The following is a 17,971-nucleotide window of genomic DNA, read 5'->3' as shown; positions in this document are numbered from 1 at the left end:
CACAAAGGTTGAAATATGAACATTGTCTTCATTCTGACCAGAGGCTAGTTTGTTACCGCCCTAATAACAAAGGAGTGTGTGTGTGTTGCGTGGAGACCAGAGAAGGGGAAATATTTGTGGGTCTCTCTGCGTCCTCAACAAAGACCACATTTTCCCTCAAGATAAGGACAATAAAGGACAAATCATGGACACATTCCCAAATTAAAACATACAAAAGCATACACATACACACAAACACATACACCAGAGTCCAAGAATGTTGCTGAAATTGTAACAGCATGATATACTAATAATACATTTAAGAATGACTGTTAATAGTACAGCCCCTGTTCTGTAGGTCAGATGAGTTTTAGAGAGCTGATGTGAGAACCCCAAAACACATTTTCAGCAAGCTGTTTTCAAAGGAAAATGTATTTCAAGAATTTATGAAAACTGTTATTCTACAGGTTAATGACTTCTTAGACAAACAATTTTAACTACAATATTACAGAATGTCTTGGATAAAGTAGAGAATTTAAAAAATTTACATAATTTCACCAAATGTGTTGTTAAAATAAAATGATGTCATTAAATTTTAGCCTTACAAAACTTTTATACTTTTCGAAAAAGGTCTTTGTTTTGCAAATGCTTTATTTGGAAATAAATGTGCTTTTGGCATAGTGATCTCTAAGTGTAGAAGTGAAATTACTTTAGAAGTTATTTTTTCTGTAAGAAAATTCTTCAATATCTATTCGGTACAACAGATTTCAATTCTCTGAGGAACTGAACAGTGAAAGAGGCGATATGAAACACTTAACATGTATTAAATAAATCCTCTCTCCTTGATGGCTGCCTGGGCTTGACTACCTTCTGGACCACAGTATGGCAAGAATCCTTTTTCTAATTCAATTGCCATATGGCCATACCTGCTGTTTTTGGCCGCATGCTGGCTTTCTCAAAACTTTCTGTATTTCCTCTTTCCCATTAACTACCTTAAAAGTTTGTGTGATTTGTGCCCTGAGTTTCCTGTGCCAATGTTGAAAGAATTCACCCTGGCTTTAAGGTAAGGGAGAGTACAGACCAGAAACCATGGGGAATTGTTTCCAGCATCCCCCGTGGATACCAAAATCCATGGATGCTCAAGTGCCTTACAGCTGGCCCTCCATATCCATTCATGCTGAATGCACGGATCCAGAGGGCTGACTGTATTATGTGTGTGTTTTTACATGCCTGGGCACATACATCCTACCTCATAGTATTCTCTAAGTCTAGGCCATTCAATGTCACTTAGATACAATGCAAAACCACTGATTAAGGGGAAACAAATGCTATAAAGGAACAGCTTATTGTACTAAACATAATAAAGTCCAACTTGCAAATGGCCAGATAGACCTGCCATTGAAAAATACAATTTATCTGAAAATTGCCTTTATCCACTAAGCATCATTTAATTTGTGAAATCATTAATTTTAATAGGCTACTTTTGTTTACTTTTTAAGATATATCAATTCTTCTTTTAAATGAACTTCTGTCATATACATAAAATCTATAAATTATGTTTATATCAGTACTGTAATAAAAGAGATAACCCGCTGTTGAAAGAGCAAATGCATTCTGATGACACTACATGCTTATTTGAATCAAGACTGAAAAATCTTACAAGACCAGATACATTCTGGAATTCAAAGGAGAACTTGTCACATACCATAAACCTTTACTTTTTCTCCCATTTACCTATACAAAGATGTCACTGGAATTCTTTTTGTAGCAATTTTTAAAAAATTATAAAATCAGCATATATTGCCATATATTTGATAAAGTCTTACTACATTAATTCAGGTTTATTGGTTTAATACTCTAAACAACTGATACTAATCTGCATGGATAAATTATTATGCTCTTCCAGAATTATTTTCTTCCAAAATATAAGAAACGTCACTGCAAATTAAATAATAATAAAGGTGTTGAAATCTGGATAAGTCTCCTGTAAAAATGTTAATTACCAATTAAGCAAGTACTACCTTTAGGTTTACTCAGAAAACAGAAAAATAAAACAATGAAATAAATTAATTTCTCAAAACAGGACAACAGAAAACCATACTTCTAAAGCTAATTCTCTTCTCCTACTAAAATACTCCTCACCATTTTTCTATCATCAGTCATTTAAAAAAGGCATGGCTCTGTATTCTAAAAAGTAGTAAGACCAATTGCCCAACATATATAAATGTCACCTAAAACATATGTTTTATAATGTTTTTAGGTACCAGTAACACTACCAGAGTGTAGTTCCTTATTCAAAGTTAGTTTAACATTGTTCCATTAAGATGCCTTGGGATATTGTATTTTTTTGACTGTTTAATTCACTCTTATCAAAGCGGACATCTGACCATTAACCAATTCTTTGAAGTAATGTAAATTAACAATGATATTTGCTTCATTTTCTACAGGACCTAAATCACAGACTAAACTATCCTTGTTGAGTATTAAATGTAACCAGTAAACAATCTTTGTGACTGATAGACCATGAAATTTATAGGGTTTAATTATATCAGGTTGTTTATGAGAGTTTGTAAACTACACATTCTTCTTTTCTCTGTAGCATATGCAGATCTTTCTATATTTGTACTACAAATATCTGGCAAGATTGAGAGAAAAAAGAAGGAATAAAGAGAATTGGGGCAAGAAAGAAGGAAGAGAAGAGGAAAAGGGACAGATACACCTTCAAGCATAATAACTCTAGTTCTAAGCTTACTGCATAATACATCTGTTAAGGGTTTTAAAATGACATTTGTATCACAGCACACTCATGCATCTAATATTGAAATACTTTGTGAGCAAGTGCATGAACTGGAAAAAAGATTGGCAGAGTAATGCAGGAATGTAGTGTGATCACTGGTACTCAAGACTGGCATTTGTGGTTTAGCTACAATTTTGAATTTTAGAACACAAAACTAGATCTCATACATCAAATATAGGTTAGGTTGTCTTCATGCACCCAATATGTTTTTTTTTTTTCTTTGGCCGTGCCGCATGGCTTACGGGATCTTAGTTCATTGACCACGGATTGGACCTGGGCCCTCAGCAGTGAGAGCATGGGGTCCTAACCACTGGACCACCAGGGAATTCCCCCCAGTATGTTTTTAAAAAATAAGTGTTTCATTATTTCTTCAGCAAAATACATCCTATAAGTTTATGGTGGACTACAAAGGTAAGAAAAGTGCTGTGTTATAATTTATTAATATTAAATGTTGGAATAATTCCCATGTTGCTTGAAATAACAGGAGGCAGTAGCATAAGAATTGTAATCACTACTCTTATAAATGGATGCTTTTAAAATAATTTATTTTATAATTAAAACAATGTTGCTAATCATAAAGTTTGTATTCCTTCATTTTCATCAGCTAAATAATAGTACCAGTAATAATAATAGTTATAATTTAATAAATGCTTATACATGCCAAACATTTTACATGCATGTATACTTAAATGTATATACATATATATGCACACACATACATATACATATGTATTTACTCATACACACACAGTTTAAAATATTGCAGTAGTTTTGCAAGGTACTTATATAATAACCACCATGTACAGATTAGAAAGTCAAACTGACTTGCCCACAGCCACATGGCTAATAATTAGTTGAGCCTGAATTTTGTTCTAGTCTACCTGACTCCAAAGTCCCTGAACCTAATATGTGTTTCTCAAAAAGAATGAACATACAAGTTATAAAATAAATAAAAGCTATAGTTTTGTTGACAATGATAAATTCTCAATGAGTAGATGAGAAATTTATATGCTGTACATAAAGCACAGATTGTTGAAATATGTCCCAAGTAAAAATATTAGATCTTTCCAAATATAAGGTGATCTCTTGATAAGTTAGTAAAAATTTTAGTATTTTTAAACAGCTTTATTGCAGTATAATTTATATACTCTGAATCATCCATTTAAAGTATATAATTCAATGCTTTTAGTATATTTAAAAGTTGGGAAATGATCACTGTAATCTAATTTTAGAATATTTTCATGGCACCAGAATGAAAACTTGTACCTATCTACAGCCACCTTCCATTGTCTCTACCAAATTCACTCCCTTGGTATGGTAATGGCTTCCCTACCCTCTCCCCAGTCCTAGTAACCACTATACTTTTTGTCTCTAAGAATTTGTCTATTCTAGACATTTAGTACAAATGGGATCATACATGTGTAGTCTTTTGTGATTGGATTATTTCATTTAACATAATGTTTTCAAATTGTGTTCATTTTGTAGCATGTATCAATACTTCATTTTTATTTCCAAGTAATACTCTATCATACGGATATACCACATTTTGTTTATCTTCTCTTCAACTGATGGAAATGGGGGTTTCCACTTTTTTGGCTAATATGAATAATGTTGCTATGAATATTCATGTGAAAGTTTTTGAATGAGCCTATGTTTTCATTTTTTCTTGGGTAAATCCCTAGGAGTGGAATTGCTAGGTCATTCGATATCTAATGTTAGCATTTTGAAGATCTGTCAAACTCTTTTCCAAAGTAGTTAGCTGCACCATTTTACATTGTCACCAGAAATGTATGAGGATTCTGATTTTTCCACATCCTCACCAATATGTGTCATTAGCTGTCTTTTTGATTGTAACCTTCTAGAGGGTGAAATTATGATAAAAGGTAATCTCTAGATGTGGAAGTTATTATATATACTTCTTTGGTTCCAGTAAGAACTTAAGTTCCATATTTGACTTCAATTATATTTTCTAAATAACAGGACAGCAGTCCTGATGTTCTCTTATATACGCTCTGGAATGGATAACTACTTAACCAAAAAAATTATGCTCAACCCCAAATTCTTATATACGGTGATAATCTTATGCCAGTCATAGGGTTCCTGGGTGATGAAATTATGATACAATAAGCCCTCAGTCTCTGATATACATACACATAAAATATGCTCTTGGCTTTAACAACAGAACATATAACATACAGAGCATTCCCCATACACATATTGAATGACTCTCTTGATATATGTCAATGATAAATACTTCTTAATTATCTGTACTATTTCTCACTGGCCAACCTAAAGTCAAATGTGTCTGGTGATAAATATTTAGTAAGGTAAATGCTTCATGTCAACACAATGTTACAAGTAATGTTACATATAATAACATGCTTAGAGAAATATTTCAGATGAATATATAATGTTCTGTGAGTAGGATGAGGTGCTTAGGCATTGCAAAATCTATTGAATAAAACTACGCATATAATTTTCAGATACTATCAAGTTTAATGTTCCTTGGCTCGGCTCCTTCTTGGATAATAATATAACCTAGTATTTTAAAAATCAATAATCACTCTTCTACCCAAATGATTATGCTGGTTAGAGAATGAAGTGGCAATAAAGAAATTGGGGGGCTTTTAACTAGCAGAGGAGAGACTACTCCTTTAGGAGCTGTTGTTAAGCTAGTGAGCTAAGAAGACAAATCTAAGACTTAACAGATGATTTATAATAATTTTCAGATCATAAAATTGATTTCAATTATTTTTAAAAGCTCAGTTATGCTTTTAGAACTCAAGGATGTTCTTTCTGGTCCATTATAAATGTTCATGACCTGATCAACATCTTTCAGAAAACTTTTACCAAGTTTTGAGCCCACATTTTAATTTCTGGGCTATTCTCTGAGCTTTACTCCTTCCCAGCACCCTCCCTTCTCCTCTTCTTGGAACCTACTTCCAGTCCTTTTCCAATCTACCCATGACTTTAACCACTGCTTTTTCTGTCATAAAGTTAGATTTCAAGGAAAGTGCTATAAACTATAAATGCAATTTTTTCCCTTTGAATAAAAATTAACTGTTCAAACAGTTTGCATTTTTGGAGGTAATATTGCGGTAATTAAAGTTTACATGAACTAATTAGTTTTAGGTCATAAAATCAAAGTACTTAGCACAGAATTTCCGTATCAATTGTGTTTGAATTATTAAGTCAATGCCAGCCTTTATTTTTTGACAGTATCATATTGGACAGCTTCACCAAAGTCAAATGCTCTCCCTTTGAGCTATAACCCCATGGAAGGCTTCACTGAATGTTCATATGAATAACAGTATAAGAGACTAATGGTAGATAGAAAAACAGAGAGAAAATGGAAAACACCCCATAGTCAGTGCAATTTAGACCTGTGGTCCACTAGCTGAATTTTTTTTTTTTAATGACTGTATTGGACCTTTAATCTGATTTTTTAAGTGTCTGATAATTGTGACTAAATGTAATTCTAAGTAAATTATCTCGAGAATAATGTCAATACAGATAAAAAGATTTCATTCAATAACATCAGAAAATAATGAGATTCTCTTATAAATATTGCAAATTGATGGCAAACTAAGCAACTTCTCAAAATCAAATTATGTATACTTTATGTGTGAGTATGTGTTTTCTACATAATAATCAATTCAACAGCCCTAATAACATTTCATAGAAAAACACATCATAATCCTTCAGCCAAATGGAATATGATAGTTACCTCTATCTGTATCAAAATAACATTTATTTAACCTACAAAAACAATTCTGTCTCTAATTTTATCTCCTACCATTGATACGATTCTCTACTTTTTAGAAATGTAGCTATTATTATTATTAAAGGTTTCAGAAATAAAACCTCATTGTTATTATAATAAAATATATTAAGAGGAGAGAAAAGAAAGAGAAATTTGTTATTTGGATTACTGTAATATGTATTCAATGGTTTTAGTCTTGATGTAATCCAAGTGGTTGAGACTAAGAAGTAAAAATGTAATAATAACAAAATTCCAAAAATAAGTAAAATAGACTTCCGAGAAATACAAATTTACTGTATTAAGCTTAATAAGAATTTACAGAAAATGAGTGACAATATGTCTCTGAATTCCGGCTAATTCCAGTTTATTTATGACTGTAGACTTTACGTATTTGTATTTAAAAAAATCAAGGTAGCACATAAGAAGGTAACACTGGCAAAAACAAGCAAACAAACCAAAATGCCCCCAAATGTGATGAGCAGGAAGTAGGAAATGCCACTTGAAATAAAAGAAATAAACAATAGTAACAGAAACCAGAAAACAAAAACAGATTTAATAATAAGGAACAAAATACATAATTCTATATGCAGAAATCCTTCCAGTATATAAAAATTCATTGCTTATATTTTTATTTGAGACAATATCTTGATTAAACTCCTGACAGAAACATAATCTCCTCCCTTCAGCTTATCAAGTAAATACAAATGACTGAATAATGTTTCTTTTTCAACACCTGCTTCCTCAATGGGCAAAACAGCACTGTATAGATGTTGAGTTGGATGAATTCCCAAAGGAAGAAGTTAAATCTTTTTTCCACGTATTTGGAAGTTTTGTCTCTCTGGACAATTTATTGAAAATGCACAAATGAGACACTAAATGCTCTATGCCCACCTGTGAAAGAATTTTAGTGCAATTTTCCCTATCCTTTTCTATCCCTCTTTCATTTACCATTTATTTTATCTGTATCTGTTTTGCTTCTCTTTGTGTTGGGAAAAATCATAATGGTGAAACTGAACTATTATTAAGGCTTGTTTTAAATCAATGCCTGGGAAAAAAATTAGCCTCCTTTCTCACAAAGTGATAATGTCAGTAAATGAGATCTTCCAGTTATGGTGCAGGAAATTAAAGCAATGATGGCCGAAACTTTAAAAAAATCACAAGAGACTACATAGTATTGATTCTAAGAAAAGATAGATTCCTGCTATCCAGAAAATGACCTCTCTTTCAAAATAAATGACTAAAACATAAAGCAAACAAGTTGTCAGTTCAGTAATAGGAAAATTTGCAAATATCTAAAGAGAAAAAACAACAGGAAACAAAAATAAAAGCAAGTCAAGAACTGCAAGAGAGCAAAATTGAACTATATAAGGACAATATTTATAGTATAAGTCACAAATAACAATATCAGTCAATTTAATACATTAGAGAGAAAATGCATTAATTAAAATGTAAAATCCTATGATCTACGGGCAGTAACTGCTAATGGGCTTCTTTTAGAGGGGATAAAAATATTCTAAAATTAGATAGTGGTGATGGATGCCTAAATTGAATGTACTAAAAACAACTGAATTGTATTCTTTAAAAGAGTGAATTTTATGGTATGCAAATTATATCAATAAAGGTGTTTTTTATTAAATTCTATGATCTAATCCCCCTCCCCTAAAATGTCTTTAGGAGCAAATACAGGCAATATTTTTACCTAATCCTAATCTGGTCCATGATTGCCACTGGGATACACCAAATGACCTCAGATTTGACCACAATTCACAAATGTTAGATTAAAAAATAATTACTATTAGTTACATTTAGACAAATTGTTTTATGTAGCTTGTCACTGTACTCAAGAAAAAAATTCAACAGAAGCGAGATGGTCTTCTTTTTTGTTTGTTTGTTTGCGGTACGCGGGCCTCTCACTGTTGTGGCCTCTCCCATTGCGGAGCACAGGCTCCGGACGCGCAGGCTCAGCGGCCATGGCTCACGGGCCTAGCTGCTCCGCGGCATGTGGGATCTTCCTGGACCGGAGCACGAACCCGTGTCCCCTGCATCAGCAGGCAGACTCTTAACCACTGCGCCACCAGGGAAGCCCGAGATGGTCTTCTTTTAATCGTATTGTTGGTGCTTCTACTCCAACGTATATTCTATTTTAACTATGCTCCCTATAACTCTGGAGTCCTCTTTTGGTTCCCTCCTTCTGAATCTTCTCTTCTGGGAAACGAGCTGCTTTATTGCCAGCATATTCAGGCTGCTGACTGCTGGTGAAAAGTCAAGAAATTTGGCTTACTAACTTCTGTACAATTGATGTTGTCTAACCTCATCTGAGCCTACACTACTGCTTGGAAATCGTTTTATTAATGTCTAATTGGCTCCTTAACACATTTTCCATAGTGCTCATTTCAGAGCTTTTCAAATCTGTCCTCTCAGTGTGACCTCACCTATTCACTCAAAAATCAGCATCTCCTATTTGATGGAAAAATTCTTCCACTTCCAAATTTATCTTTTCTGTTATTTCCTTCACACCTCAGAAGACAGGGGTCATCTGACTATTTCAAAAACATCCTAGTTTTAGTGGAAATAAGCCTGACTTATTTCATCACATGTCTGCCACTATCTACCTCCATCACCATGGACAAGGCAATTAATTTATCTGGTTCTTGATTTTTTTTCATCTATAAAAATAATGCCTTGGGGCTTCCCTGGTGGTGCAGTGGTTGAGAGTCCGCCTGCCGATGCAGGGGACACGGGTTCGTCCTCCGGTCCGGGAAGATCCCACATGTCGCGGAGCGTCTGGGCCTGTGAGCCATGGCCGCTGAGCCTGCGCGTCCGGAGCCTGTGCTCCGCAATGGGAGAGGCCACAACAGTGAGAGGCCCGGGTACCGCAAAAAAAAATAAATAAATAAAATAATAATAATAATAATAATACCTTGGACTAGGTGAATTCTAAGGCCACTTTCAGTACTAAATCAACATTTTTCTCATCTTATGTCTAATCTTATGTCTTTCTATCCCCCTAGGACCTTTTCTTTTCATTCAGCCTATATATATATTTAATACAAATGAGGCATAAGATACTTTCTCTCTACTAATCTCCTCTTACCAACTTGATTCTTCCCATCCTAGATATTTTGGGACTTCATTTTTAAAAATCCTTCTTCATTACTGTTACCATGAATTAATATTTTCACTATTTCTCAATCAAACTTTTTCAGGCTGTAGATAACACTTGAAGACTCTACTTCGTTGCCACTGACTTATCTCTTCACACTTTCCAATTTGGCTTCTGCTTCCAGCACTTTGCCAAAATAGTTGTTGCAAAGGATAAATGGACAGAGAATACCACCTTGAAACTTTCTTCTCACTTTCCCCATGGTTCTCTTTTAAGGCTCTGGTTATCTCTTTTCTTTATTTTTATTCTCCCTCCTCAATCTATGTTCTAAATGTGAGTATTCATCAGAGATCTATTTTGGTCTTCTTTCTAAACTTTTTCTGTTGAAACTCATTCATTCTCAGGATCCTAACTATTATATTGATGTGGATTACTGAAATATTTTTCACTGAATTTCTTTCCATAAGTATGCTGATCATCTCTATGGGTATGTTTCACCAATTTGAAGGTATGTTGAAAATAAAGTTCATCACTGTACCCCAATAGCCACCTAGGGGAAAAAAGGAAAACACAAGCTGCCCCTGCTCATATGCTCTATCTTTCTGTTAATGATATAAGTTAACTTCTAGTGACTAGAATTGACATGTCAGGAAGAAGAGAAGCCATTAAAGTCATGGACTACACTGTCCTCTGAATACACATCTTTAATACAGCTAGCTCTTCATTTGACAAATGTCTCAATGCTCTGAAAGATATTAAAAGTATCATCCTTTTATAATTACTCAAGGTTGTGATGTAGATGTTCAATCTCAGGAATATTTTTTCTCTCTTTACATCATAACAAAAGTACAAGCCATGAATTGAATTATCTCCATTTGCTTCTACAGTTCTGCTGTTTATTGCTGTGAAGTGATATAAAGACCTTAGCTTCTGAGAAAATGCAAAGTTTCAATTTCAACTAGATTTTAAAAGAGGAAAAAAAGGAAAGAAAACGTAAACTCACACTTTATCTGTTCCATAACTCCTATAGTCTACTGCAGCTGACACAGCCACAATGAGCGCAGGCATCCCATAGCCGACCAGGTAAAAGTATTTCCTTCGTGAATGTTCACTCTCAAAAACCTCCACCAGCATAATATAGAGCTGCACTCCCTCCAGGAACATCCACGTGAAGGCAGCCAAGAAGAAGAAATGTAAGAGAGCAGCAAAAACGGCACAGGCAATCTAGGGAAAGGAACAAATGAGTCAGTCAAATAACTACCAAATGAAATACCAACTGCCATAAAATTAAAATAAATATTTATCAAGACTGCAATAATAAGATAGGTCTGCAAAAAAATAATTGAGACAAGATTCTTAAAATTCAGACATTAAAACCTAATTAAATATAACTTATCTGTGAAAACTCTATTTAACATTTTATTAATAATGGCTATGGATGACAGCAGAGCATTATAATAAGAAAAAAGTATAACATATAGGGAAAAGTTCTAATAAGATCCTATTGATAATTATTACTGAGATTAGTCTAAAGGTTTTAAAATAGATCTCATGAATTTTTTTCTTGGTCATAATCCTGTGTTTATTAACATATTAAGTTCTTCAATGTAAGTGAAAGAGAAACACTAAAATCAAGGAGAATAAAAGCTCTTAAAATAAAAAAATATAATAATTAAAGTGTTTTATAATGAGATTATTAATTCATTATTATTTATTGTTTATTTCTTCCTTGCCTTATTTCAGAAAGGATTTAAGATGACATTGGGAAGTTCGTACTGCATAGCTGTAAATGTAGATCTGGTTAAAATAAAGTGTTCCAGAAGTGCTTTCATTCTCTCATTTTTTTGTTATTTTACTAAATGTTGTGTTATACAAGCTTGGTCACAAAAGGCAGCTAGCCCTTACTTTGGCATATTTTCTAAGGTACTATAAGTTTCAGCTGACCATATATTAATTATCTTATGTCAGTTCCTGAAATTCTCACTCCTTTGGAGGGGAGGTGTTCATTTTTTATAAGAAGTCTTAACTAAACTCTACAGTTCCTACTAGAAAAGGCAACAAATTTATAGAAATTAACTCATTAGTATGGATTCAATGGCGAGTATGATCCTTGAGAAACGAGACAAAGGGCAGGTCTATTTCCTTGGATTAGAGAGATGACGATGAAGGGGAGATGAGGCAATCAAGTGTCAAAGGGGCTAGAAAGAGAAAGTAGAGCCTGACTGCCACATAACAGGCAGGAAGAGAACACATATACAGCAATAAGAGTAAAGACAAGTTGGGCTGAGCTGCACTCAACCCAAATTTTTGATATCAATCATTGTCCTTTATGCTACATGTCAGAAGTTTTGTGCAGTATGCAACACTTGGAGAAGTTTATCATACCATATGTAACATCAAGAAGCAAAAATAAGAATAAGGTTTCTAAATGAAAAGAAATCACAGAGCATTTGAATTGCAGGTTAAAAAGAGAATGAAATGATTTCTTCTTGGGAAATAACATCGTTTTCCATTTCTTGCTTTGTAGAGTTAGAACTTCAACTATTAATTTTTGTTATCAGAAGGCTTTACGTTTTTGGAGAAAGAATGTGCACTTTGATTGCTTATTCATCTGTATGCATTTATGGGAAAAACTGTCACATTTGTATATGATAACCAGTTAAAAGTATAATCACTATAATTGTACCCTTCACAGCCATTAATCATGAATGTGTAATCACAAACATGAATCCAACTGCATTCTCATTGTAACATACTGTATACATATGGACACATACCAGAGAACAGCATTAAATGAATGAATTATTTATTATGCCTACAAGTCTTCTAAAAAATGAAAATTTTCATTTGCAGTTTTACTCATGAGAACCAACTTGTGTTATGTGCATAAATCTTAAGTTAGTAGAAAGGGCCTCACAAAAATTACAAATGTGCATAAAGTCTGTTTACTATATTAGATATTGTCTGTTGATCATATTTTCTGTTTGGGTTTATCAAGAACAGTTGGCTAGTGCTATTCATTTTTTCCTATTTCTTTCCTTCCCTCCTTCCTTTCCTCCCTCACTCTCTCCCTGCCTCTCTCCCCATCTCTCTCCCTCCTTCCCTTCCTTTCTTGATATGGCTAAACATGGTTAGTAGTAAAGTACGAAGTTAGCACTTAAAGATGTAAACAGAATTTAAGAAAATATGAAGTGTAAAACAAAATTTGGGAAGAGTATATAAATTATAAAAATGACATTGAGTTTGAACTATTTTCCAAAATAGGTCAATTAGAAAAACTCATGTTAGGAGACTTTCAAGATGGCGGAGGAGTAAGACGTGGAGATCACCTTCCTTCCCACAAATACAGCAGAAATAGATCTACATGTGGAACAACTCCTACAGAATGCCTACTGAATGCTGGCAGAAGACCTCAGACTTCCCACAAGGCAAGAAACTTCCCACATACCTGGGTAGGGTAAAAGAAAAAAGAAAAAACAGAGACAAAAGAATAGGGACGGGACCTGCACCTCTGGGAGGGAGCTGTGAAGGAGGAAAAGTTTCCACACACTAGGAAGCCCCTTCGCGGGCGGAGACTGCGGGTGGCGGAGGGGGGAAGCTTCGGAGCCGTGGAGGAGCGCACAGCAACAGGGGTATGGAGGGCAAAGCGGAGAGATTCCTGCACAGAGGATTGCTGCCAACCAGCACTCACCAGCCTGAGAGGCTTGTCTGCTCACCCGCTGCAGTGGGTGGGGGCTGGGAGCTGAGCCTCGGGCTTTGCAGGTCAGATCCCAGGGAGAAGACTGGGGTTGGCTGCATGAACAGGGCCTGAAGGGGGCTAGTGCACCACACCTAGGCTGGAGGGAGTCCGGGAAAAAGTTTGGAACTGCCTAAGAGGCAAGAGACCATTGTTTCAGGGTGCTCAAGGAGAGGGGATTCAGAGCACCACCTAAACGAGCTCCAGAGACTGTCGTGAGCTGCAGCTACCAGCATGGATCCCAGAGACGGGCATGCAACACTAAGGCTGCTCCTGCAGCCATCAAGAAGCCTATGTGCAAGAACAGGTCACTATCTACACCTCCCCTCCCGGGAGCCACTGCCAGAGTCCCATGAAACAGGGAAAACTTCCCCAGGAGAACACACAGCACACCTCAGGCTGTTGCAACATCATTCCAGGCTCTGTCACCTCAGGCTCGCCCCACATTCTGTACCTCTGCTCTGCCCAGCCTGAGTGAGCCAGAGCCCCCTAATCAGCTGCTCCTTTAACCCCGTCCTGTGGGTGCTAAGAACAGATGCCCTCAGGCAACTTCTATGCAGAGGCGGGGCCAAATCCAAAGCTGAACCCCAGGAGCTGTGCGAACAAAGAAGAGAAAAGGAAATCTCTCCCAGCAGCCTCAGGAGAAGCAGATTAAATCTTCACAATCAACTTGATGTACCCTGCATCTGTGGAATACGTGAATAGACAATGAATCATCACAAAACTGAGGCAGTGGACTTTGGGAGCAACTGTAGACTTGGGGTTTGCTTTCTGCATCTAATTTGTTTCTGGTTTTATGTTTATCTTAGTTTAGTATTTAGAGTTTATTATCATTGGTAGATTTGTTTATTGATTTGGTTGCTTTCTTCCTTTTTTTAATATATAGATTTTTTTTCCTTTTTCTCTTTTTGTGAGCGTGTATGTGTATGCTTTTTTGTGTGATATTGTCTGTACAGCTTTGCTTTTACCATTTGTCCTAGGGTTCCGTCTGTGCATTTTTTTGTTTATTGTTTGTTTTTCTTTTTCTTTTTTTTAAGTATAGTTTTTAGTGCTTGTTATCACGGGTGGATTTGTTTTTTGGTTTGGTTGCTCTCTTCCTTCTTTCTTTTTTTTATTACCTTTTAATTTTTTATTTTTAATAATTATTTTTATTTTAATAACGTTATTTTATTTTATTTTATTTATTTATTTTCCTCCCTTTTCTTTTGAGTCATGTGGCTGACAGGGTCTTGGTGCTCTGGTCGGGTGTCAGACCTGTGCCTCTGAGGTGGGAGAGCTGACTTCAGCACATTGGTCCACCAGAGACTTCCCGGCTCCATGTAATATCAAAAGGCAAAAATCTCCCAGAGATCTCTATCTCAATGCTAAGACCCAGATCCACTCAACAACCAGCAAGCTACAGTGCTGGACACTCTATGCCAAACAACTAGCAACACAACCCCACACATTAGCAGAGAGGCTGCCGAAAATCATAATAAGGTCACAGACACCCCAAAACACACCACCAGATGAGGTTCTGCCCATCAGAAAGACAAGATCCAGCCTCATCCACTAGAACACAGGCACTAGTCTCCTCCAACAGGAAGTCTACACAACCCATTGAACTAACCCAGACCACTGGGGGCAGACACCAAAAACAACAGGAACTATGAACCTGCAGTCTGCAAAAAGGAGACCCCAAACACATTAATTAAGCAAAATGAGAAGACAGAGAAATATGCAGCAGATAAAGAGGCAAGGTAAAAACTCACCAGACCAAACAAATGAAGAGGAAATAGGCAGTCTACCTGAAAAAGAATTCAGAGTAATGCTAGTAAAAATGATCCGAAATCTTGGAAAAAGAATGGAGAAAATACAAGAAACGTTTAACAAGGACCTGAAAGAACTAAAGGGCAAACAAACAATGATCAACAACACAATAAATGAAATTAAAAATTCTCTAGAAGGAATCAATAGCAGAATAACTGAGGCAGAAGAACTGATAAGCACCCTGGAAGATAAAATAGTGGAAATAACTACTGCAGAGCAGAATAAAGAGAAAAGAATGAACAGAATTAGGACAGTCTTAGACAACTCTGGGACAACATTAAATGCACCAACATTCAAATTTTAGGGGTCCCAGAAGAAGAAGAGAAAAAGAAAGGGACTGAGAAAATATTTGAAGAGATTATAGTTGAAAACTTCCTTAATATGGGGAATGAAATAGTCAGTCAATGCCAGGAAGTGCAGAGAGTCCCATACATGATTAAACCTAAAGAGAAACAAGCCAAGACCCATATTAATCAAACTATCAAAAAATAAATACAAAGAAAAAATATTAAAAGCAGCAAGGGAAAAACAACAAATAACATACAAGGGAATTCCCATAAGGTTAACAGCTGAAACTCTGCAATCCAGAAGGGAGTGGCAGGATATATTTAAAGTGATAAAAGGGAAAAACCTACAACCAAGATTACTCTACCCAGCAAGGATCTCATTCAGATTCAATGGAGAAATTAAAACATTTACAGACAAGCAAAAGCTAAGAGAATTCAGCACCACTAAACCACCAACAAATGCTAAAGGAACTTCTCTAGGCAGGAAATGCAAGAGAAGGAAAAGACCTACAATAATAAACACAAAATAATTAAGAAAATGGTAATAGGACATACATATCGATAATTAACTTAAATGTAAATGGATTAAATGCTCCAACCAAAAGACATAGACTGGCTGAACGGATACAAAAGCAAGACCGATATATATGCTGTCTACAAGACACCCACTTTAGACCTAGGGACACTTAGCGACTGAAAGTGAGGGATGGAAAAAGATATTCCATGCAAACGGAAATCAAAAGAAAGCTGGAATAGCAATTCTCATATCAGAAAAAATAGACTTTAAAACAAAGACTATTACAAGAGACAAAGAAGGATACTACATAATGATCAAAGGATCAATCCAAGAAGAAGATATAACAATTATAAATATCTTTGCACCCAACATAGGAGCACCTCAATAAATAAGGCAAATGCTAACAGCCATAAAAGGGGAAATCGACAGTAACACAATCATAGTACGGGACTTTAACACCCCACTTTTACCTATGGACAGATCATCCAAAATGAAAATAAATAAGGAAACACAAGCTCTAAATGATATATTAAACAAGATGGACTTAATTGATATTTATAGGACATTTCACACAAAAACAACAGAACACACTTTCTTCTCAAATGTTCATGGGACATTCTCCAGGATAGATCATATCTTGGATCACAAAAAAGCCTTGGTAAATTTAAGAAAATTGAAATCATATCAAGTATCTTTTCTGACCACAAAGCTATGAGACTATATATCAATTACAGGAAAAATATCTATAAAAAATACAAACACACGGAGGCTAAACAATACACTACTTAATAACCAAGAGATCACTGAAGAAATCAAAGAGGAAATCAAAAAATACCTAGAAACAATGACAATGAAAACACAATGACCCAGAACCTATGGGATGCAGCAAAAGCAGTTCTAAGAAGGAAGTTTATAGCAATACAATCCTACCTCAAGAACCAGGAAACATCTCAAATATACAAACTAAACTTACACCTAAAGCAATTAGAGAAAGAACAAAAAGACCCCAAAGTTAGCAGTAGGAAAGAAATCATAAAATCAGATCAGAAATAAATGAATAAGAAATGAAGGGAACAGTAGCAAAGATCAATAAAACTAAAAGCTGGTTCTTTGAGAAGATAAACAAAATTGATAAACCATTAACCAGACTCATCAAGAAAAAAAGGGACAAGACTCAAATCAATAGGATTAGAAATGAAAAAGGAGAAGTAGCAACTGACACTGCAGAAATACAAAAGATCATGAGAGATTACTACAAGCAACTCTATGCCAATAAAATGGAAAACCTGGAAGAAATGGACAAATTCTGAGAAAAGCACAACCTTCTGAGACTGAACCAGGAAGAGAGAGATAGTATAAACAGACCAATCACAAGCACTGAAAATTGAGACTGTGATTAAAAATCTTCCAACAAACAAAAGCCCAGGACCAGATGGCTTCACAGGCAAATTCTATCAAACATTTAGAGAAGAGCTAACACCTATCATTCTCAAACTCTTCCAAAATATAGCAGAGGCAGGAACACTCAAACACATTCTATGAGGCCATCGTCACCCTGATACCAAAACCAAACAAAGATGTCACGAACAAAGAAAATTACAGGCCAATATCACTGATGAACATGGATGCAAAAATCCTCAACAAAATACTAGCAAACAGAATCCAGCAGTATATTAAAGTGTTCTACACCATGATCAAGTGGGGTTTATACCAGGAACACAAGGATTCTTCAATATTAGCAAATCAATCAGTGTGATAAACCATATTAACAAATTGAAGGGAAAAACCATATGATCATCTCAATAGATGGAGAAAAAGCTTATGACAAAATTCAAAACCCATTTATGATAAAAACTCTCCAGGAAGTAGGCATAGAGGGAACCTACCTCAACAAATTAAGGCCATATATGACAAACCCACAGCAAACATTGTTTTCAATGGTGAAAAATTGAAACCATTTCCACTAAGATCAGGAACAAG

The 17,971-nt window shown here is 35.3% G+C and overlaps 1 protein-coding gene across 3 annotated transcripts in view; it reads right to left on the bottom strand.

Moving 5' to 3' along the window:
• ADGRL3 (adhesion G protein-coupled receptor L3) overlaps positions 1-17,971 on the bottom strand; it is an 864,166-nt gene that overhangs the window by 82,843 nt on the left and 763,352 nt on the right. For all 3 annotated transcript variants that reach the window (XM_027089631.1, XM_027089632.1, XM_027089633.1), the window contains one exon: positions 10,646-10,866. In XM_027089631.1, the coding sequence (XP_026945432.1) occupies positions 10,646-10,866 (221 nt within the window). The remainder of the gene's footprint in view (positions 1-10,645; positions 10,867-17,971) is intronic.

The sequence above is a fragment of the Aethalodelphis obliquidens genome, unplaced genomic scaffold (genome assembly GCF_003676395.1).
Source record: "Aethalodelphis obliquidens isolate GAN/ISIS:26980383/991018 unplaced genomic scaffold, ASM367639v1 scaffold67, whole genome shotgun sequence".
NCBI lineage: Eukaryota > Metazoa > Chordata > Mammalia > Artiodactyla > Delphinidae > Aethalodelphis > Aethalodelphis obliquidens.
Note: the sequence above shows the minus strand (reverse complement) of the source record. Positions and strands in the feature narration are given on the sequence as shown.